General features: G+C 44.6%; 1 protein-coding gene across 4 annotated transcripts; it reads right to left on the bottom strand.

Moving 5' to 3' along the window:
- Positions 1 to 28: 28 nt before the first annotated feature.
- On the bottom strand, positions 29 to 23,815 carry LOC123317376 (mediator of RNA polymerase II transcription subunit 13). 4 transcript variants are annotated; one of them, XM_044903875.1, is made up of 24 exons: positions 23,676 to 23,815; positions 14,814 to 15,132; positions 13,230 to 13,595; positions 11,919 to 12,212; positions 11,536 to 11,806; positions 11,007 to 11,474; positions 9,160 to 9,349; positions 8,835 to 9,095; positions 8,432 to 8,729; positions 8,150 to 8,370; positions 7,855 to 8,085; positions 6,700 to 6,868; positions 6,352 to 6,636; positions 5,870 to 6,272; positions 5,401 to 5,606; positions 4,818 to 5,206; positions 4,577 to 4,760; positions 4,282 to 4,520; positions 4,027 to 4,218; positions 3,738 to 3,967; positions 3,109 to 3,402; positions 2,704 to 2,999; positions 2,249 to 2,615; positions 29 to 1,811 (listed from the first exon to the last, which is right to left on the bottom strand). In XM_044903875.1, the coding sequence occupies exons 1-24, from the start codon at positions 23,742 to 23,744 to the stop codon at positions 1,679 to 1,681; spliced, it is 6,375 nt and encodes a 2,124-aa protein (XP_044759810.1). In that variant the 5' UTR covers positions 23,745 to 23,815; the 3' UTR covers positions 29 to 1,678. The 4 variants fall into 4 exon arrangements, with proteins under 4 accessions (XP_044759810.1, XP_044759813.1, XP_044759814.1 ...); XM_044903878.1 differs by having other exon boundaries at positions 3,109 to 3,399; XM_044903879.1 differs by having other exon boundaries at positions 5,870 to 6,230.
- Positions 23,816 to 23,834: the final 19 nt, after the last annotated feature.

The raw sequence follows: 23,834 nt of genomic DNA, 5'->3' as shown, positions 1-23,834 counted from the left end.
AGACGGAGATTGAATGAAATTATCTGAATTTACTCATGAAGAGGTTTATTAGTAATGCCTAATTATCTGTATATAATTATTTATAAAGTTATTAACATTTCATGTATATTCACTAATTCAGCTAATATCATTAAAATATGTACAAATTCATTTAACTATTTCCCAATTCCCTAAAATTGACATATTTATACAACAAGTACTCCTAAGTTTTATATACACAAGAAAAATGGTACATTTTTCATTTTGAACAAGAATCAACATTCCTATATGTTAAATAATAAAAATATATTTTATATATGTTCATTCTTCGTGTGGGTTGCGTCGATTTCCAAAATTTCAAATTTATTCATTATCTACTTTTTTCTTTCACAAACACGAATGAAATTAATTGGGATAGAAATTGAATACTGTTAAACTAGGTTGGACATGGACAGAGCTCAATACTTACATCAAATAAATGGTAAACAGAGTAAAAATCACAGATTCCCAAGAATTAACGCCAGAACTACAGTATAGTTGCAATTTTCAATTCTATTCAAGTAGTTCAAATGCACATTATGTAGCAACAGTTGAAACAAAGAAAACAGGGGATTTTTCTTGTTCTAAAGATCTGCAATTAAAGTCTGAGGCTGCGTTAGCTTCAAATTGGCCCCAGCAATTTTTTTCGAATTTACATTTACAGAGAGATCGATACGATGAAGTCAAATACTGAAGGTTTACAGAATTCTCAACCTTAAAATGCTTCTTTTTTGATTAATATTACCTAAACATAGTTCACTTTACTGTTGTATGTACAAACACTAAAAACATCTTTGACAAAAAACCATCAGCTAGAAAATGTACAGCTTCTTTAGTGTCGTTTAGAATTTCTCGGATGTGTGAGCTCCCTCAAGATATGTTTCAACGTCCTTGTGGCCCTTTTCGGAAACATCTCAAAAACTTCTTCAAAAAATTCCATCTTCGATTCACAATCAGGTCGATACATTCGAAAATATCAAAGCATAATTCGGAAACAATTCATGTCTTTTGATATTTCCAATGACAAGTACAAAAAAAGTTGTACAATTAAAAAAAAAAAGGATAAATAAATATTTTTGTTCTAAATACAATATGTTACAGATCATAACAACCAATAAAATTATAACAAACAAACGATAACATTTGTATTTGTTGAAAAAATAATTAAATGAGTGAAATAAATACGAACACCGTGCACTCTCCTTGGTAAGTCCACTGAACCCTTTCTTTCACTTAAATATTGCAGTACAAATCGTTTTTGGCATTAAAATCTAGGGTTTAAAAGGTCAGGAGAAAATAAAGTCTAAATATCACAATAGTTTGTACAGGAATTAAAAACAACGATTCAGCTCTATAAATTAAAAGGTAATATACAGTTCACGCAATATTTACACGTTTTAAAAAAATATATAGATTCAAATCGAAATCTATCTCATAGCTTTGAGTATTAATTCGTTCGAAATGGAAGGTAGTATAGGCCGTGATGAAAATAAATTAAAACTTTTTTTGGAATCCCATCGGATGAAGGTTAAAATTCAATGTAATTTTGGTAACATTTAAAATCGAAAATAGGACACGAGTTTTTTTTCTTTTTCATACTCTTTTTTAAATTCCGATTCTCGATAGGTGAATTCGGAAAGTTTAGGGTTCAGCGGTCGATTCAGATAAGTGCCGCGGTGGTGTGGTAGAGCTGAACGAGAACCTGCATGTGGACAGGCAGGCAGGACAGCCTGTCCTTTGTGTTGGAATCCAAGGCTAGCCAAGAGAGGGCGTTGTAACCTTCTAAAACATATCTGAAAGAATTCGATCATATGTAAAAAAACTGAAGACTCGAGGAATACTGTTTTTTTTTCTATATACTAATCTACTAGTATGGCCAGTATATCCACCTTGATTCGCCTAAACAGAAACATAAAATATGATTTTCATAAATACCGAGGCCAAAAACAGTAGTCCGATCGATTTAAAACACCCCGCTCTATGATCGGTGCCACTTGACGTTAACCTATAAACCGCAATCTGACATCGATTGTCAAAACAACGTAATTTTCTGTGATCATGGATGTCTGTCAGGAAACGTCAGAATTTTCTTAAGTTTTGTCTTTGGAGGTTTCAAAAGAAAGGACGGTCGAAATTTTCGCGATTTTTTGAGCTTTCTGGCGTCGAAGCATCTAGCGATGGGCCAAATGATCACCGTTGCTGTAAAATCCGACGTAATTGCCATTCTTACCTTAAGACATCGGTGGTATAAGTGGAATCCAGAGGATGGGAAGTAACGGCAGACTGTTGGAAGAGATCGTCGGAACTTTGCTGCACGTTGGGACTGTGCAGGTGCAGGGCGTTCTTCAGGAAGGCGGGACAGACGCCCTCCAGATGCGGACACTGCGACCAGAACCATTTCGGCATCTTGCCGGTTGGCGCCGTCGAGACCAGATAGCCGAGCGCCAGCGGTTGCTGGAGCAGCGTGCCCACCTCTTCGGTCTGATCGGGATCGCCCATCTTGTTGTTGCCCGATTGGTAAGGGCTGCCCTGACGACCCATGTTGTTGCCGCAACCTCCGGGACTGCCGGGTCCGGATTCCTCGCGTCTCGGGCTCCCTGCGGATAAGAAACGTCAACTGTCAGAATCGCCTTGGTCCAAACTTCGACTGTCGAAATTTCACGGCAAAAATGAAACGTCACTTACCGTTAGGGCTCTGTCCCCCGCCGGCCCCCGAGTCGGTCCAGTTGAAGATGTCGCTGAAATCGTTCATTCCATCTATGCACTCCGGCATGTCGTCGTTCAGGGCGATGAAGATCTCCTCGTCGCCGAGCTCGGGCGTTATGTGCTGCTCCTGGAAGGCGGTCTGCGAAGACTGCGTGGTAGCGCTGGTGGGAAATACCAGTATGTGCGTGCAAGACACGTCTTGCGGCGTTGACAATTGCGAATTGACGCTCACCTGGCTGAAGCGCTCGTCTGGCGTGAACTCGTCGGGCATCAATCTGGAATACAAGTTTTATTTCTCATCTTATCGAAATTGTAACGAGATTCATTAACGAACAATTGGATATGTCAAAAATGTCAACCTAAACTTCGAGGTTATGAACCTACCTCAAGGTGGTGTCCGGTTCCAGGCTGACAAGGCACGCGCTCAGAATGCAGGGCACGGACGACGGATACATGAGTGAGCACTGGGTGCACAGCTCTTTGAGATGTTGCGACGCCTTCAGGAGGTTCTTCTTGCTAAGCAACCAACTCCATCCCTTCAGCTCCCCGTGTCCGATCCTGCCCAGTCGACCGACCACCAGCCTCCAGGGCCGGGCGCTTTGCGACAAGACGCCGATTATGAAGTTCATCAGTTTCTCCAGACCGATGCGGCGGGCGGACGCCTTTTTTCTGCGACTTCTGGGCGGAACACGAAGAATGCAGTTTAAACGGAACGGTCTACCGAGCGCCACTTGGATAATATATAATTCAACGGTAAATAAACTCATCGAATCGGCCATCTAACGATGTAAAGACAAACTGGCGCATTAAAATTAACGCATTCGCGCTCTATGACAAAAATCTGAACCTAACCTACAATATTAATCATTTGTCAAACTATGACGGATTGACTTGTCAAAGTCACAACTCATATGTCACCGGTCTCTATGATATCTTCATGGCCGAGACGATTCTCGAGAAATATACCGTTGAAAAATATATGTACAAGTCACCATCGCGTTGAAGCAACTCACCTATTCGGTATATCGATATTGATGGTTATGTTCTCCAAGATCTCTCCCCTCTCATCCGTGGCCACGGCCAACAGCCAACTCTGATCTTCCGAAAGGCAGTAGCTCAGATAGAGCACCGAGGCCTGGTCTCCGGTACCCTTGCCGAACGACTCCACCGCTTCTACCTTCTCCCTCATCGGCGCCAGGATGTAGGGCGGCGTGTACATCTTGTAGGGCGCCCTGTTCTTTTCCTACCGAAAAAAAAATCGTTGAGAGATACGAGTCGACCTACGAACAACGCGCGACTTACGTCTTTGCTCTTGAGGAAGACGTCGGCCTGCGCCGCGGTACCGAAGCCGGTCAGCGATTTCACGTTATTGGTGTGGATCAGGAGTCTGCGACACTGCGAGAAGATGTTCAACGATAGCGCCCTCATGTGGTCGCTGTGCTTCGTTCGATCTCTCGACCTGCCCAACTCCACTATGCTCTCCAGCGAAATGATCTGAGGAGAGGAAAAGCGAGACTTAGACACCACGATAGTCTTCGTTTCGCCGAAATAACCTACCTGTACGTTGATGTTGTTCCTGATGTTGTCGGGAACGGCGGCGAGGACGGACTGAAAGCACCTCAACAAGGCCAGACAGGCCAGTCGCTGCAGCTCCGGTTGGTCCGAACCCATCGAGAAAGGTTCCACCAGATATATGACCACGCAGGGAACCTCCCGCTCCTCCTCGTCGTGGCTCAGGTCGACCGCAGACGCGGCCGTGGCCGACGCCGATTGTTCTTTCGTCCCGTCCAGATCGGCTGAAACCACGAGAGTTAAGGTACGAAGAAGTGGGCGTAAGTCGACGACGTCTTACCTGGACTCTTGGGCGTGGCGGGCGCCTTCTCGGGCGGCGCCGAATGTTGACTGTTTCCGTCGGGCGTGCTCGGCGGCGGCATGGGACTGGGCGCCGGTTTGTCGCCCGGTTCCGGCGGCGGATCCAGCAGCGTCTTGTCCATCGGCACCTGTTGCAGATGAGGCGCCAGATGGTGCTTGCACACCTGAAATCGAAGCCAGCGTTTAAACCCCGCCGCGGACCGCGTCTACCCGAGCCTTACCTGAGCGTACAACTTGAGCATGTCGGTAGTCTCGCTCTCTCCCAGCATCGTGAACCATTCCTCGACGGCCTCGTTGCCGATCTTCGCCTTGGCCGTCTTCCCGACCCTCAGGATGCCGTCCCTCAGCACCTTCGTGATCGGACTGTGCCTGCCCAACTTGCACATCTCGTACGCGGTGCTCAGTTCCTTGAAGAACCACCTGACCCTCGGCAGTATCGAATCGTTATCGGGCGCCACCACTATGTAGGCCACGTCCCTCGAATAGGAATACGGCTCGAGCAGCAGCGTCTCCCAGTGATGCAGGGCGTAAGGCGACAGGCTCAGCCAGTCCTTCTCGTGTCCGACCACCAGGGAGGGGATGGGTTGGGGCTCGCAGCGATCGTCGGTGCCTGCGTTAGAAAATTCCGTGAAATTGCAACCCATACATGTCGAGAAGAGTTTTGACAGTTGACGTTTCGTGTCAAAATGTCAACTGTCAATATCAACCTGGGGTTGAAACTTTCTTCTATTGGTGGATTATTGAACATTGACGCCGATACGTGTGACATTTTCTATTTATTAACGAAGAAAACGGTAGTTTTACCTCTTCCGGCGAGTCGATGGAATTGTCTCCACGTGAGGGGACCCTTGACGGCGGAAGGAGCCTCCCACAGCCTGGTCTGACACTTCTTCTGGATGGCGTCCTGAAGGAGAGGCCTCAGACCCTTCATCACCCTCACTATGTCCTGGTTGCATTGCGGGCCGCAAGCTCTAAGGAACGGCCACTTGTGCACGGCCATCTTGTTGGACCTGGTATCGAACGCCATAAACGATAAATTCCGAAAATACATCCGAGGAGTAACAGCGAGAAGTCAATTTATCATGTAAAATTACATAAGATACAAGATAAAACCTCAAGTCAAAAATTAATTGACGTTGACAGACGTCAAAATGACACTTTAGTTGTCACTCTTCGCCCTAAGTCTATGGTCCCGAAAATTACACAGAATACATCGAGACGACGTCTTCGAATCATAACAAAATGAAGGATAGCGCGTATTAATCAGACTTACCGTTGGTTATTATGCCTCTGTCCCGCCTCCTCCATCTTGCACGAACCCAGGGCGTCCGCGGACGCCTGCCTGCTCTGATCCAGGGCCACCGCGGTGACCTCGTTGCTGTCCGAGTACTCGAGCACGTTGACCGTGTTCGAGAACACGCCCCTCTGCGTCTTGATGAAATCGGCCGCCCTGCAGAGGGCGTTCACGTTGTTCGGTATCACGCCGCACTGATCCCTGATCAGCTCGAGCAGGTAGTGCGGCAGGCCGTCGATCTGATCGCGGTCCACGTTCGCGTCCGTCTTCAGCGAATTGGTCGAGACCAGGTACGAAGATAGGGACGTCTTCTTTCTCTCGGCCGGGTCGTCGGCTATACCTGGAACAACCCTTATCATAGAGCCGGGTTCTCTAGATAAACCTTGAATCAGAAATTTCGCAGCATGAGTGAGACGTCGGGAAAAGACCGTCGAGGATAGAAAAAAAAAACCGCCACTCACCGGTGATCTCCTTCTCGTCCTCGTAGAACAGACCGCTGCCGTAGGCGAGCCTCCTGTTGACCACGGCCGAGAAGCCGCAGCTGCACCTGATGGAATCGTCGACCGAGTGGCCCTGTCCGTGGTGATTGGGCGACATCATGCCGTAGGGGGGCGGTTGACCCATCATCGCCCCAGGGTAAGGACTGTCCGGATTGTGCAGGCCGTTGTTCAGGTGGTGCGAACCGTGGTAGGGTCCGTGGTGCGGCGGTCCGTCGCCGTTCATCAAGTAGACGGCGGCGTCCGAACCTGCGGAACGTACGTGAGATTAAGTACGCGTTCGGCTGGCGTACTGACGCGCCGGGTACTCACCCCTGATGTTTCCGGTGCCGTTGCAGACGCACAGCGTGCAACTCTCGAAGTTGTGGTCCCTGAATATGTTGAAGGCAGTGTCGGTGAGCAGAATGTTTAACAAGAGGGCGCTCGCTTCGGGCGCCCTCTGAACTGAAGGCGTTTGGACAGCTTCCACGGAATTCAAGTTCTGCAAATTCAGCGATTAGGTATAGTTCATATCGAGTCAGATACAGAAAATATCATGGAATTTCGAGATTAATTACTGGAAGATTTGCTATTTTAATATATGTAGCACATTTAGATCCAACATGATTTTTCAGAGAGATACCCGTGTCTAAAAAGATGAGGACTGTTAAAACTTCGTCAAGACCGAACGGTCATACCGAGCTCAATGAAATTTAGAGATTTTATTTCCCCCTTGACTACCTTGAAGAGTTATTTTCTGGGCATTCAAAAGAGTCACAGTTTCTTCTAAGGCAGTCAAGCGCGTAACTATGACTCTTCAAGATAATTAAGAGCGCTTGATTGCCTTAGAAGTAGCTATGACTCTTCGAGGTATTTAAGGGCGCTTGGCTGCCTTAGAAGTAACTAGGTCTCTTCTAGGTAGTTAAGGGCGCTTGGCTGCCTTAGAAGTAACTATGACTCTTCGAGGTATTTAAGGGCGCTTGGCTGCCTTAGAAGTAACTATGACTCTTCAAGGCAGTTAAGGGCGATTGGCTGCCTTAGAAATAACTACGACTCTTCTAGGTAGTTAAGGGCGCTTGGCGGCCCTAAAAATAACTATGACTCTTCGAGATAGTTAAGGGCGCTTGGCTGCCTTAGAAGTAACTATGACTCTTCGAGGTATTTAAGGGCGCTTGGCTGCCTTAGAAGTAACTACGACTCTTCTAGGTAGTTAAGGGCGCTTGGCGGCCCTAAAAATAACTATGACTCTTCGAGATAGTTAAGGGCGCTTATCTGCCTTAGAAGTAACTACGACTCTTCTAGGTAGTTAAGGGCGCTTGGCGGCCCTAAAAATAACTATGACTCTTCGAGATAGTTAAGGGCGCTTGATTGCCTTAAGAGTAGCTATGACTCTTCGAGGTATTTAAGGGCGCTTCTGTTAAAAGTGACATTTATCCGTGTATCTTCGAAAGTTATACCGCGAGATCGGAGGTATTTTTCCAAACTTACCTTGTTCAGGTAGGAACTCGCGTTCGACGTCGCCGGACTGGGCAGTTCGTAGGGAGGCGGCGGCGGTCGGAACCCGGCGGGAGAAAACGGGTTGATCCCGCTTGGCTGATGGTGAGGGGTGCCGGTCCCGCCCGGTACTATGGTAGGGTTGGGTGTAGCCACCGGCGTCAACGGGTTGGCCATAGGTACTGCGTTGGTTTGGTGGTGATTCGACGACGTCTGTTGCTGCGCCTGCTTAAACCACGAAAATCACGAATGAGATTATAAAAGTGTAAGTTTCAAGGGCGGTACTCACGGGCGTCGCTGTCGTTTGGGCGGCGGGCGTCTGCGTCTGCTGTTGCTGCTGCGCCTGCGCCTGTTTCTCCGCCATCTGTAACCACGACGGCTTATAAACACAATGCGGTGGTAGTTGCATCACAGGTAATCCTTGGCTTGGTAAATTGGTCAAAGGGGCGTACTTGCTCGATCCGACAATCTTACACATAACCGGCGGTTTGAACACATAACTCCAGTCTTCTAAAATCGATCAAAAAACGAATTAAATCGGTGAAACGTCTCCGTTAGAGGCTGCACTCACCTATATGCTCCTCGGGAGGACTGCCCATGTTCGGGTAGATCTCCTGCTTTATCCTGACGACGCCCTGCGTGAGATCCGTAAAATCGGGCGTCTGGGTGTCGATCAGACCGCACGGAGACGGCATCGGGTTGTGTTCCAGGCTCGGCGGCGTCGGGAACATCTTGCTCAGTTCCTCCGGTCTGAGGATGCCTATCGTCGGACATCCGCCGCTGCTCGTCGAGCTGTGCCCGCCGGAGAAACGTTTCGAGTCCTCGTGGCCGCCCGAAAAGGTCGACCCCGGCGGCGTCTGTATCTGCATCTAGAAAATTCACCGTTAATTTTGACAGGGGACTCATTGTTGTAGAACGTTTCCACCACATAAACTTTTTCATTTTAAAATATGTCGACGATAAGGCGTACTCACCGCTTCGTCGCTGCTCGTGTCGTCGGAATTGTCGAATATTTGGTCGAGATCTTTGTACGAGGGCTGGAGGCCCTCGCTGGTGAACAGGTTAGTCTTCTTCGCGTCTTTGGGTTCCTCCTTTATGTTGCTGCCGGGGCCGCCCCTCTTGAATCCGTCCATGTTGCAGGAGGAACCGCCTCCCTCTTCGTCGAACTCGTAAGGGTCCCCCGGCCTCTTGATGCCGTGCGACATGCCCGGTACCATCGAGGCGTCGCCCTCGCCCTGTAAGGAAAGATAAGGTTAGGATCCGTTCGACCTTTTGGTCCATAGTCGCGCGTCAACTTACGGAGCATCTCTGTTCCTGGTTCAATTCCTGTTTCACGTAAGGTTGCGTCTTGACGTTTACGTTATTGGCCATGTCGTAGCTCGCGTTCGACATCCCGTTGTGTGTGTACATCGAGTAGATGTCGTTTTTGTTCGAATTTCTCAGGTTTTCTTTGGAACTGGGTTTGTACCTCTTGACCGGATGGTTCAGCCTGGGAAAGTCGAGGAATATGAAATTTCGAGAAGAATCAACAATCTCAACCAAATTACACGAATTTTGGACTGAAAAAAATTGAGTAGGAATATTATGTTGAAAAATGGAGCGATGTCCCGTCCGACTTTGCTCTTGTCTACGCTACTGACTAGTGCCCAAACGTCAACGGAATAGTGCAAATTCTGTTATACACGAACGAACAACCTCTGATTGACCGACGCAGAAGCCCCCCTCAGAAATTGTAATCGAAATTATACTCTTTATGTTAACGTTAATAAATTATTGATCGATTATTGTTAAACTTCTCTATCACTTCACCTGATTAAGTATTTCTATTTAAAGCCTTCTCGTTCAACCTCTGATTGACCGACGCAGAAGCCCCTCTCAGAAATTATATTCGTTCATGTTAACGTTGATAAATTATAAAACTATTATTGTTAAACTTCTCTATCAGTTCACCTCATTAAATAATTCTCTTTAAAGCCTTCTCGTTCAATTTTGATGCTAACTAGTTGTTCTCAAAATTATTATTTACTTCATTTTAATGTTCTTCCCATGCTTTTTAAAATGTATGAAATGAATATACATTTTATAACTCTGATAGATTTTACATTAGTTTTTGAGTAGAAAAAAACCTAAATAATGAGATAAAAAAGTCAAGCAGGAATGTTATGAATAGTATTAAAAAGTGAACGATGCCTCATTTGACTTTGTACTTGTCTACGCTACTGATTAGTTCCCAAACGTCAACGGAATAGTGCAAATTCTGTTATACACGAACGAACAACCTCTGATTGACCGACGCAGAAGCCCCCCTCAGAAATTGTAATCGAAATTATACTCTTTATGTTAACGTTAATAAATTATTGATCGATTATTGTTAAACTTCTCTATCACTTCACCTGATTAAGTATTTCTATTTAAAGCCTTCTCGTTCAACCTCTGATTGACCGACGCAGAAGCCCCTCTCAGAAATTATATTCGTTCATGTTAACGTTGATAAATTATAAAACTATTATTGTTAAACTTCTCTATCAGTTCACCTCATTAAATAATTCTCTTTAAAGCCTTCTCGTTCAATTTTGATGCTAACTAGTTGTTCTCAAAATTATTATTTACTTCATTTTAATGTTCTTCCCATGCTTTTTAAAATGTATGAAATGAATATACATTTTATAACTCTGATAGATTTTACATTAGTTTTTGAGTAGAAAAAAACCTAAATAATGAGATAAAAAAGTCAAGCAGGAATGTTATGAATAGTATTAAAAAGTGAACGATGCCTCATTTGACTTTGTACTTGTCTACGCTACTGATTAGTTCCCAAACGTCAACGGAATAGTGCAAATTCTGTGATACTTGAATGAACAACCTCTGATTGACCGACGCAGAAGCCCCACTTCACCTTATTAAGTAATTCTCTTTAAAGAATTCAATTTTGGTGCTAACTAGTTCTTCATTTTAATGTTCTTCTCATGCTTTTATTATGTATTAAATGTGTCCACGTGCGAGATTACAATAAAGAATCCACAATCAGATTGGGAATGCTCATTAGTATGTTCAATTTATATGTTCACTGGAGTGAACTCATTCAAGTGCTTCCTCATGAAAAAATATTTTATAACTTCGATAGATTTTCACAACAATCCACTCACCAGGCGTTCATCGTCGAATAGTCGTAGAGCATCTCGAGACTCTGCTCCTCCTCGCCCAGTTCCGCCTCGTAGTCCTTGCTGGTCAGCAGGGGTCGCTTCAAGAGTCCGCCACCGCCGCCCCCGACCGACTGACCGCCGCCCTGCAGAGCTTCCGTCTTCACCTCGGGAACGCTAGGCGGCGGCACCTGCGGACTGTTGGCCTCGCTCGCGCCGCCCGCCGGCGTCTTTGCCGGCTGCTCGGGCGGCGTGTAGGACTTGGTGAAGGGCGACGGATTGGTCGGATGGGGCGACAGGGTGGGCAGCAGGGGTTCGCCCGGCGGCACGGACGCCGGCTGTTGGGAGTGCGGGTTGGGCAGGGGAGAGGGCGCCACCGACGGCGGACTGCCCACCGACGGTACCGCCATCGACTCCTGGGTGCGGGGGTACGATAGGGGTCCTCCCTCCTGTTGGCTGAAGGCTGGCGGACACCTGGAAGAAGTTACGCGTGATAATCAGAGAGGCAAGGGTAAGAGTGGTACGATCGACTTACTTGGAGCAGGCGCAACCGACCCTCTTGGTCGGATCCAACAGGTCCCAGTTGCCGTTGAACTCGCTCGAAGGGCCGGCGGGGCCGTTGGCCCCCGGAGGGCCCCCGAGCACGCATTCCTGCCACGTCCGTTCCGTGAGGATGCTAGCTGCCGTCGCCTCGCGACACATCGAGTTCATGTGTTCTGTCGACACTTGATAGGGCCCCGGTTGCGGTACCTTGCTGTTGATGGGTACCGGAGAAGGTGGAGGGGTAGGTACCAGAATGGGGGTATCTGAAAGGAGGAAAAACGGTCAGATAGGTCTTCTTCTAAGCCTCCTTGCTTCACAATAGACCTTAAGATCTATAACAACAACTGTAGATTTTCTTACTATCTTTTTACTTACTTGTTTCGTTCTTGTTGCTGTCGGTGCCGGGCGTGGGTGTGGGTACGTGAGGGGGCGGAGTCTCGGGCGTGGTCTGAGGTGCGTCGTCGATGTCGGTTACCAGGACGTAACATGACGGATAGCGCATCTTGACCCCGCCCACCACGACCTCGACGACGCTACTTTCCGACAGTCCCAGCGACCTGTCGACCGGATAGAATTGACTCCACTCGTCCAGGAGACGGGCAGACGAATCTGCCGACTTGAAGCTGGGGCCCATCAGGGTGCCGCAGAGACCAAAAGGGGCCAATATCACTGAAGAAGAGAAAGAATTACATGTGGCGAGTCACTCTATGTTCAGTCTAGCTACTCCAAGCTGAGTTTTGCGTATCTGTGACCGCAGACGTCTCTATGTCTGCGGTTATGATCGTGAAGTTTTACAGACAAATTGTAGCCCATTAAACATAGGTGATTTATGAATGTACAAGTGAAAGGATAGATTATGATCACTTTATTATTATAGCATTGGTTCATTTCAACCGTTTTTGACCGGTTTTTGCTGAGACCAATGTTCTCTTTGAAATTTTATTGATCACTCAATTAATCTCGTCTGTTTTTCTGTTCAAATATTGAGAACAAAAATACCCAGTAGTTCGTTAATAGAGTAGTTCATTCCTTTCAAAAGTCACAGAACAAAATTCTGTCATAAGTCATAGCAGGAATGAAGAAAAAGAAAATTGTCAAATGTTGACTTCTATTACAAATCATAGAACACAGAATTTCGAAACTTCAGTGACCACAAATGGAACGCGGTTCTTCGACCATAGATAAAACGCGGGATAGATCGGAAATTTTTAGCGTAGACCGAGTGCGTTCGCCTCCGGCGGTCGAGATTCATCTAACACAATCCATTCATGTCGGAACTGAATGGGAAAATCGGTAAAAGCTACTACGGAACGGCCAAGGTCGCGTTTATTGTTGTGTAAGTCGTTAAACGCGACGCGATGGTCGGGAAGATAGACGAGCCACACAAACGATGCCCGATTGTATCGCATCTTGATTATCTTTGGGCGAATTGTCAGTCCGCCACGTACAGATGGCGTCACCGGTATTCACAGGAGAATACTGTAACAATTCGTCAATTGAAAGGTTGCACGAAAGGGTGACATTAAATGGGTATTAAAAAACGGTATTCTTCCAATTCTATCGGAAGTTTCGAACCAGTATTAGTACGAAATACATTTCAAATTGATATAAAAACCTCTTAGAGATAATGATTATAATTTCTTTGAGGTTGAATAAGCCAATAATAATTTCTTTGTAAGTACTCACCTTTGGTGCCATTCGAAGCCTGCGCCTGGTGGATGTGCGCGCGCGTCAGCCGCCTGACTGGCGGATGCTGCCTGACGTCTACGCTCGCGCACACCGTGCTCTCGCCGTGTACGAAGAACGCGAACGAGAAGGAGAGGTGGTTGGAGGCGTTGGCGGTGGGCATGGAGGCCGCCTCTTCGTCGAAAGTCCCGTTCGCCTGCTGCGTCGTCGGCTTCTTCGGTCCGGTGTACGGTTGCACGAACCACTTGCCGAGCCTGATGAAGTCGCGCGACAGCAGACACCGCTCGATCAGGTTGTGCAGGGCCTTGAACAGCAGAGATCTGCACTTGTAGCTGAGACCGCTCTCCCACGATCCCTGCTCGCCATCTGAAAACGAAACGTCGATAAAGATCGGCGCTTAACCTCGAAATTTGACAGGTGACGTATGACGTTCGACAACTGTCACCGGAATACGTCGCCTGTTCCGGTCGGCGATCTTTAAATGGAGGGTGATCGAAGATTACGGTATTTACTGCGACGAACGTCGGTATTTACGTGGAAAGTTATACTTATTACGCGCAATTTTCTCCGGCTAATAATCCGACGTAATGGTCGGAGGAATTACCTTGCAGGAAGCATTATACACGTTGGTATCACCGGTCACCATGAGAGCTCGCTGAAAAAGAGCTGAATTCGCAACATAACGGTACCCAAGGTCCTCGAGCTGCATAATTAAGACCCGAGATATAAATTAATTTGACATTCTTGAAAGAGAACATCACGGCACTTGTCGTAATGGTCATTTCATGCGTCAACTTGAATTCTTGGCTGAAATATGACATGCCGGCCAGTTTTTATGACCTCTATATTCGCCATAGATAAATCATCACAAAATAAACATCGATATTTATGTTCCAAGCGTAAATCGAAACTCTATGTTGGAATGTCATCCTGAACGATCGAAATTTTCACGTATCAAAGGCGTCGATGACATTCATCGGACCGATTATTGTGTTCCATTCCGATTAAATAAACAATTCGCGACCTCGATTCGATTATTTGCTTACAAATAAACCTAAACAAACTCTTCGGAATCCAAAGGACGATAAATTTACTCGATGCGGGTCGAAATTGGAGCTTTGCAATTCTATGACCCCGGTCTTCTATGCGTACCATCGAAAATTCGATGATCCCGAGGCGGCGTTGCCGCGAATCGGATAATATCGGAGTAGGAATAAAAAAAAAACAGACTCGAAATCGAAACTAGTCGCGCGACGGCACAAGTCTCGGTTTCGGTCCGACAGAGATTTACTCGCTCCCGCCAAGAAGTTCAACGAACCCGGGTCGCGTTCAGCGCCCGGTTTTTTTTCGGGAGACCGGGGAAAAACGGCACGAAACGGCAACACCCGATCTACATCCCCGACGGACGGACGAGGGAGGGATTGATTTTCAAGGATAACGCGAGCGGGGGTGTTAGGGACGTTTTTTACCGGAATGCGAATGTCTCGCATACGAGATCACGGATCGAACGTCAATTCGGACCATAGAAAAGGATGATTTATACGTGGGTCGTACGAAAATGCGATTTCTTCCGATCGATCTTACCTGATACGTTCAGTTCTGGCGCCACCAGCTCGTTTAGATCCGGTTCCTCGCCGTACCAGAAGATCCACAGTTCCTTGGAAGCGGACAGGTTCAGCGGCGGCGGCTGCGACGGGGGCGGGGGGCCCAGTTCGAAGACGTCCGTCTGCCGGGGCGTCGAGACGCGCCGCCACACACACAGGATGTCGGCCGCCAGGCAGCGAGCGTAGCTGCGTAACACAGGGTCGTCCAGAGGCTCGGAGGGCCCGTGGGGCCCCGGAGGGCCTCCGCTCGAACCCTCGCACCAGACTAGCTTACGCCATTTGATGCCGGAAAGTTCAGTCTGCAAAAAAAAAGACTTAAGAACATGGCTAAAATCAAAACTGTAACAATATTACATCATCACAATATTCGACGAAAGTTCATTAGAATCAGCCGTGGATTTTGACAGTTGACGTTCTACGTCATATCTTATCTGTGGTTATCGAATTAACGATTCGGATTTCGTAAAAAAAAAAAGATAATGCGGTCAGACATTAGGAATCAACTTTCATCAGTTCTCCAGTTTTGTTGAACCACCCTCGTATACAAATGCCTGTACACCATTCTTATCATACGCCCCTGATACGCTGTGATTTTCATGAACCTTGCCAGTTTCTTATTCCATTCATTTGCACATATAATTACCCAACTCAAATGGAATTAAATATATAAATCAACTTGAATCGCTCCACAGTGAAAGTAAAATCTGCGATGGAGTCACCTCTAGATAGGAATTATCGCGCCAATCGCGATATTCCGACACCCGATACTTTTCCATCCAACGAAATCTAGAAATTTCGTCAATATTTCCTGATCATCTCAAAAAAAGCTTCCTCTCCCACATCCGAGAAATCGAGCACGAGCCGACAACGTCGCGAATAGCAAACGTCCGTCGTAGCTCGGCACGGGTCAACAACAACCGTGCGCCGGTCTGGAAGGTTGATTTCTATATTCTAGAAGACCTTGTGAAAATGGAACACCGGCGTTCGATATCGGAGTGTTCCGTAGATGGATTGATTTGAATCTTTTTTTCCGTCCATTTCCTCGACTCGACGGAATGGAACACGGCCTCGTCGGTGTAACACAGAAAAAATTGAAGGGTGACAGCGTCAGGTTTTCTATGCTTCGCTCACTATTCATCACCAATAAGACGGGAAATAAATCTCAAAATGTAATCAAATATCAATATTCAATACATGAAGGAACAATTGAATACTCATTGATGAAATCAAACATATTTCGATACATCACTTTCGTATTTTCAAATTCCAAAGAATCAAACGGTCAAGATTGAATTGATGTTAACCATAGACATATCATGACAACTAATAATTTCTGTAGTCAATATGTCTATGTTCGTCATAGATAACCTAAATGTCATGAGAAATATCGTTAAGATTGACCCAATTGAAGATCGAAAAATGGGAAACAAGGAAGAAAAAACATGATAAATTTAGAAAAGAGTAGACAAATTGATGTACAACATAGATATATCCTAAAGCTCAAATACTAGAGCGAACTCGAATGATTTCCGTTCTCCGCTTGGTGAGAAAGTGATGAATTCCACATGAAACGCCGAATTGATTGCTCTCAGTTTCGCCTAATGAAAGTAACCTTCGAAGGAAACTATCGGTAAATTGGAAAGTAGCTCAAGGTCACATAGAAGATAAGACGCATAGAATAAACTAACGTCTCGCTGTTGGAAATTCCGCCATCTCCAAAATCAAATAGATTCCCATGACCTCTCCCTCTCTCTGAAATTCCTACGCTCGTTTGTCCAACAATCAAGTTCAAAGGAAGGCGAGTTATCACAGTCCTGTCTATAATCCAGTTACCGAACCAGAGACAAGTTAACGAAAAGACAGAAACGGGAAAATATCAACGCTAGGCTAAATAGGCCGACGAGGGGGATAGAGAGAGACGGAAGATCCGGTGAGAAGAATCGGTTGGTAACCCAGTAGTAGGCCGAAAATATGCCGTTTCGGCGATGTTCGTATGTTTTCCTTATCTTAATCGGTGCGTGGTGCATAGAGCACCGAAACCCCCAATTACAGTCTGCGGAAGAACGGCGCGACGTTGCCAGATTTCGAATGAAATCCCCCGTCACGGGAATGGACCACGCATCGGAGATTTTTTCGCCAGGAATCAACGAACTCGTGTTGTCGATACCGCAGGTCCCCCCGATCGACGACAGCGAGGTACCCACCCACCCGGAGAGAGTGGATTTTTTCGGGTGGTTGGTCTACTAAACGCCTGTGACTTTTACGTTCGAGCTGTTAAACTTTATGACTTTATGGCCGTTTAGTTGAGCAGCGGTTTGATCTTCGTGTTGATGTACGATGTTTATTGCTTTTTCGTGTGATTATTGGACCAATTAGTTCGATGCAACCGTGAATGTTCAAGTGGGGCGATAAAATCGAAGAAATATATGATGATAATATTTTTTTGGAAGAAGGGAGATAAGATTTTAATACAATTTAAGAAAGACGGATTTGTTTCCAATGATTTGTTTTTCAGAAATTGCCTGATCAAAGAGTGAAATAATTTTTTTTTTGCCATAATATGACACAAAGATTCGGAAATACCTCGAACTTCGCAGCTTTCATTGTAAGCTCGTTCTGAGATACTTGAATATTTCTACTCTGACAATTCAGTTTCTTTTATAAATCGTTCTCTTCCAAAATCGGGAACAAACTAAAACTACCTGCTCGGAAGAAGATCGAAAACTGTACGAATGCCGAAAAGGACAGCCAACGTTTGTAGAAAGTGTAGAAGCGAATGTCGCAGCTATCCGACAAGGACTAAAAAATCTTTTCTTCTAACCTTCAAACCGAATTTTGAAGTACTAGGAAAAATTTTGCAGAATAATGGCAACATCGACAGATTTCTGAGTAAAGTCTGTGGTCGAACAAAAAATAACTCTAATCTCTATGACAGATCCCCAAAATAGAAAGAACACAGACCATAGAAGAACTCACACCATAGAAGAACTCACTTGGAATTGAAAATTCAAAAACGATACGATAATTGGTAGCTCGAGCCAACTTCCTACGGCAATTCTCGTAAAATATGCACAATCTGTCATCCGTAAAGACCCCTTAACACGGTAGCCCGTATAATTAATCGAGCGACGAAGTGCCACAATGGGACCTTGCGCCGTCGAAAGATAATATCAATTCTCCCATTATTACCGCAAAACCATACATCGTATTCAATTTTACTGCCGTTTTACTGCCCCCGCAAGAACGGTCATAAGCCTTTTATCGTTTACGACACCTTACTTTCACGCCTCTGTCCGCGCAGAATACGCACCGCGATACTGTTTACGCTCATTTCCAGCCGTCAGACCTTATCAGATCCGCCGTAATCTGACGTTAATTGATTCGTTACGTCTAGATCGGAACGCATTCCGGTTATTTCTATGCACTCTCGAGAAACCAGAACCATAGATTAGTGAATCTATGACCAGAACCACAAGTCGAATAGAACCATAGAAACGTCAAATCGATCCGATTTTCGTCCTCAAGGAGACATTATGCTTGGTTTATCTGAGCCATCGGGCGATCTTATCTGATAAATTCCGAGCGAGCATCCGTTTATTGTTGTATTTAGTCGTTATCGACGCCTATTTATAGACGTATTAACGTTTCTCGGAAGACATCGGAATTGCAACTATTTCAGAACGATCTCGCGATCTATCGATCGAACTACGTCGATCAGTACGTTCAATATTATTTCAGTGGAATGATATCATATAATCATACATGTCGGGATTTATTATAATTATAATGAACTTTTAATCCTGAGAATCACATGAATATTTATGGATTGTCGATATCGAACATGACAATTGCAGTGCAAGATAATTAAATTTCTATGATATACCAGATACGAGCAGAGACACATTCGAAAATGCTCTGTGATCACAGATCATAGAATCCGGTTTAGGCATAGGATTTTTCATTTAAGTTCTATGCTCTAACCTAAAATTGAATTGATGATGAAGAGCACTAGAATTTTTTTTTTCTTTATAACACCTAATTCAATCCAATTATTCTAAACCGAAGAGACGTCTCGATGAAAAAATTATAATTTCGAGACTTGACCTGGCTGAAAGGATGAAACCAGGCATCAATAAAAAAATTAGTGGGGTTATCGCTGAATCGGTTGTGAAAGAGCATACCTAATCACTTTTTGAACTTTTTGATTGCGGGTTATTCGATAAGGAAACAAGTTGACGGCTTTTTTCCATTTTGCAACATGTCTAGGAAACTAGGACAGAAATTCTTGAGTGATGGTCCCTAAATTGTATACCTATATGTCAAGCAACATGATGAACAATACAGAAGTATACATTTCCAACGACGAACAACACGAAAACATCGCCAACAGAGGTATCAACACGAAAGAACCCTTGATCGAAAAGTAAACAACGACCCAACCTTCAAGAATTTCAATGAGAACCCTTGAATCATAGTTTTCTCATCCATATCCACCACACAAGACATAGTAGTACGACCGCTTTTCCCGGTGCCGACTATATTTAGGCCCAAGGACCCTTCCGATCATAAATAAAACGTCCATAACCATCCACAACCCTAGAGAAAGATCGTGGGACGATACGGAACGAGAGTAAGTAGTATAGGTCGATGTTTCGAGTTCTTCAAGAGTCGAAGTTATGCGTGTCCACCATCGAATCGATGCGGTGTCGATCTCGATAATCTGTGGTATTTTGGATAGGTAGCATTTGTGAGTGCCGCGTGTGGTCCACCGCAGGACCAATAAGAGCAGACTCGTGCCGGAGCTTAGGGGGCGATGAGCTTAGGGACAGCTGCACCTAAACCACCCCAACTGGTAATAGACCTGCTCCTCCGATCCGGTACCGCCAGGCTGGGTTGCCAGACTTTACGGAATTTCGTAGTTGGAATAAGTAGATTCTGGTTTGACCATAGAGAGATATCACGAAGAGATAGATAACCACAAAATGGGTCAGTGTTCGACCACAGAATATCAACTTTCTGTGAATTCCATGGATCGTTTTGATCATAGATCTAAGGTTTCAATCTGCTACGATTTAGTCACAGATTATTGTAGCTTTACATTCCTTCCACCGTGCTCGACTGATTCGATCCAAAACCGAGACCCCGATGATGCAACTGACAGACGTCGTCTGGGCGCTAGGAAAACCATTTTCCGGAAGACCGCGTAGCCCTCTACCCTATCGATTCGGGGCTCTGACGGGGGTAGACAACTCGAATTTTCGACACTGGACTGGAAAAAATCGGCGTACGATCGCGTCCCACACCTGCGGGAAATGGGAATTTCGTTTCGCGGCGTGATACATCACCAACCCGGGGGGTTGGTGGCAATGCGAGCCAAGAGGGCGCGTCGGACCCACAACCTGTTAAACGGCCTGAATTAATTCGGGATCGATGTCGTTCGAGAGAAGGATGAAAATGTTGGTTATAACGAAGAATAATATGATTATCAACATTATATAAATAAATCACCAAAGAAATTTAAGTGCAATGTTAGAGAAAATACAGTAAAATACAAACTCTTCTCTACCCTTCTCGCGTATATTAGACCAGTTAGGACCTGTCAATATGCCAACATTGACTCCAAGTATCATTCGATAAAAATACTGTAATCACTTCACTTCTTTCCTTCTAACAGAAACAGCAATTGAGAATCATTTGTCCTCCAAATAATTTTTGACACCTTAACTAACCTAAAACTGTAAATAAAATACATATCTATGATCATGAAGCTTTCCTTATCATTCGGCCATCTTTTTGATTCGATCCATAGAGTGGAAAACGTTCATGAAAACCACAGAAGCGTATCAAAACTTCGGGAAAAGTCAAATATCAATCGCACAGAATAATAAGCGGGCAGGGATGTGAATTGATTTCGATTCATCGATGTCACAATTTGACATGCGACATCGTCAATGGGATAATGTTTGAATCGGACGCGAGAGAAGTTTGTTTTGATGACGACGCCCTTGCGGTCAATCAGCGGAACGTCTTCCTGGTCTTGCCTCCGCAATCGATGGACGCATTTAGAAAGGAGAGGAATGCGAGAAATCCGCAGAAACTATTTCATTCATCCGACCGGCTCGTCTCGGTGGTCGGCAAAAAGCGGTAGGCGAGGAAGAATTCGCACGTGGTTCAGATGGAGGGGGGTCGAGATAGCGAGGGCACAGAAGATAATGCCCTAAGAATGACCAAAGATGCATTGACATATGATGCTTCGTGCCCTTGAATTATCCTTTCATAGAATATGAGAGAACAGCGGAACGCGCTTAAATTTTTCAGCTAGATTACTTAATAATGATGTACCTTCTCAGGTAAACAGTTGCAGTACACAAAAGATCATCTACTTCAGAATACATATCTATGAAAACACATTTTGCCGCTGTATGGCTTCCATTTGCAAGCTACATAAGTTAAAAGTTGGTTCGAGAGGGAACAAACATAGAAAATATGCTGGGAAAATAGTGTTGCCAACTGACCTGTGTAAGAATTGATAATTTTTTATCTCTGAAACCGATAACATTAGACAAAAGCAAAATACCGCGATAGTTTCAAATTTTTGAAGTTTATCTTACCACACTACTGAACGTAACTGACTTATATCGAACGGATTGTGAATCAAAAGGATATAACAAGGTCTGTGCGGTCAGGATCATAGATATACTCTATGTCTGTGTGGTCTATGTCCATCATAGATACACTAACCCTAGTGTTCTGTGGTTATAATTTCTATGATGTCCATAGACATATAGTCTCTATGGCTATGTCTATCTATGGTCAATAACAACAATCTCTGACAGATCTGCATCAGAAAATAAAAATCTATTTATAGCTGTTTCACGAAACCCGCCAACATAATCGACTCTCATTTTCAGGTAAATAAAGGGCATCATTTTCGAAATAATCCTTACGAAATACGAAACTATGCAAGGACGATAAGGAAAGAGAACTTGTACGTAAATCCATCACGAGGATACCGACGTTGTCACGTCGTACGGCTTCCGATGCACCACGGAAACACAAAGATGCATAACAAAACGACCTTGGGAACCGATCGAACTTGGAAAAGGGGATTATTCGTACGAGATGAGGGGGACATTTGGAAAAGCTCGAGAAAGGCTGGCTACCGACGTCGGAATTTACCTGATTCTAGAGTAGGAAGGCTTCGAAATGTCCGACGATAGGAAGGCGGCGGCGGGGCGAACGCTCGTGTTCTACATCGCTATCCAAGGATATCGGACAGAGTAACCAAATGTTGCGTTGCAAGTAACAAAAGCTGCATTAAAAATATTGTGTGGAAATCTAGCCGAGAAGGTGAAGGAATCGAAGTTTCTACGGCACGCCGTAACCAACGATCTTCCGAGAACAGTGCATTCTATGATTGCTATTTGTCATTTCTGTGGTCAAAGAGATGAGTTCGGGTAAACGTTGAAGTAATCTTGTCAAAAAGATCGCTTCGATAAACGACAAATAGAATCATTATGTACTTTCATTATGAATAATTGCAGCCATTATCATTATTTCCTTTCAATAAAACTTGATGGACAGAAACGACTTAGAGGATCTAAATGCGGATGATGCGAAATTCACGAGGAAATTCATTTTGTAATTCAGGTTGACAAATGTTGTATAAACCTCCAATAAACTACATTTTGCTATATTCGAAAAGTTGACAAGATGCTCAAGCTGTCAATAAGCCCACTTTGTACACCTGTACAATTAATGAAAACAAGTATTGTGCATACTGTTTGTTATGTATACAACAAAATTCTGATCAAATCATAAAATGTTAAGCACCAGTTACCAGTAAAAAGTTCAGCCAGACTTCAATCATTCCGATAAGGAGGAGAGAAAATATGAGACGATAAATAGACCCCTAGGGAACCATATGAAAAGAGCAGATAAAATCTTTCCGCCAATCACCAGGTAGTTAAATATTTAGTCGAACAATTTTCTGGAGTCATCAATGCGATCAAATATTAAGAAATCGTTGATACCATTAGAATACCGACAGTACCGACAATTTGAAGAAGTGAAAGCAACGAAAGGAAGTTCACAAAAACGAGAATGAATTAACCATAAATTATATAATGCGAACGGAACGACCTGTTACTAGAACCACAAAATCCTCTCTTCGAACAAGACGAAGTTAGGAAAAAATGAACCATGATATTCTATTCAATCTGGATGGATCTTCGATGCCAAGATAGACCGGTTTTTAAAGATCGGGGATTGCAGCTCCCACACGCACTTGTCAAATAATGGCACTAGTTCTAGACCGTTATTGACCCGGCAACACCGCAGATTTCTCGGTTATTGCGTTCGTTCACTTCTCCCGTGAGAGAGAAGGACCGATTTTGGAACACCCGCAATGGTATTAAAGGTTTCACGACAAATAAACAATAAGGAAGACAACAACAATGTAGAAGGAATTTGAGGAAATGGTGAATTTGAGATATTAGGAAAAATCGGAGGTTGCCAAACTTGGCAGAACGGATTGTTTTGAATAAAAATTCAGAGATTGTAGCAGGGAACAAATAAACAATTGAGTAATTTTGACGTAGTTATGCGATTCCAGACGATAAATAACCAAATTTTGAAGTAAATGATTGTGTCCCCAATAGAAGAGGAAGTGTTTTCGATAAGTTCTTGAATGAAAGTTGATATGAGAAGAATTTCAAACTCTTAAAATATAACCGAGAAACAAACGGAGTATATGAAGATGCCGATAACGTGTGACACACATTTCCACGGCAGACCGTCGGACAGAATTTGCTTAAAGTGGTCAATACGAACATCGACTTACCAGAGCGAAGAAATTCGTGTGGCAATCTTCTAAACTGGCTCCGTTAGTTTGAAAATTTGGGTGCGTCATGGCTGATCCATTTCCAATGTAACAAACACAGAACAATCACTTAAATCTCAAATACACACCACAAACAACGACATTTCTCGATACGATTTT

This window comes from Coccinella septempunctata, chromosome 7 (genome assembly GCF_907165205.1).
Source record: "Coccinella septempunctata chromosome 7, icCocSept1.1, whole genome shotgun sequence".
In the NCBI taxonomy this organism is placed as follows: Eukaryota; Metazoa; Arthropoda; class Insecta; order Coleoptera; family Coccinellidae; genus Coccinella; species Coccinella septempunctata.
This window is presented reverse-complemented; position numbering and strand designations above follow the sequence as displayed.

What these genes read in the sequence shown, in the direction of transcription:
- LOC123317376 (XM_044903875.1), bottom strand. Translation starts at nt 23,744, where the DNA reads ATGACGCACCCAAATTTTCAAACTAACGGAGCCAGTTTAGAAGATTGC. An exon ending in CGAGTTCCTACCTGAACAAG is followed by an intron (nt 6,869 to 7,854) that starts GTAAGTTTGGAA and finishes CTGAATTTGCAG; the next exon opens with AACTTGAATTCCGTGGAAGC. An exon ending in CGCCACGCCCAAGAGTCCAG is followed by an intron (nt 4,521 to 4,576) that starts GTAAGACGTCGT and finishes TCGTGGTTTCAG; the next exon opens with CCGATCTGGACGGGACGAAA.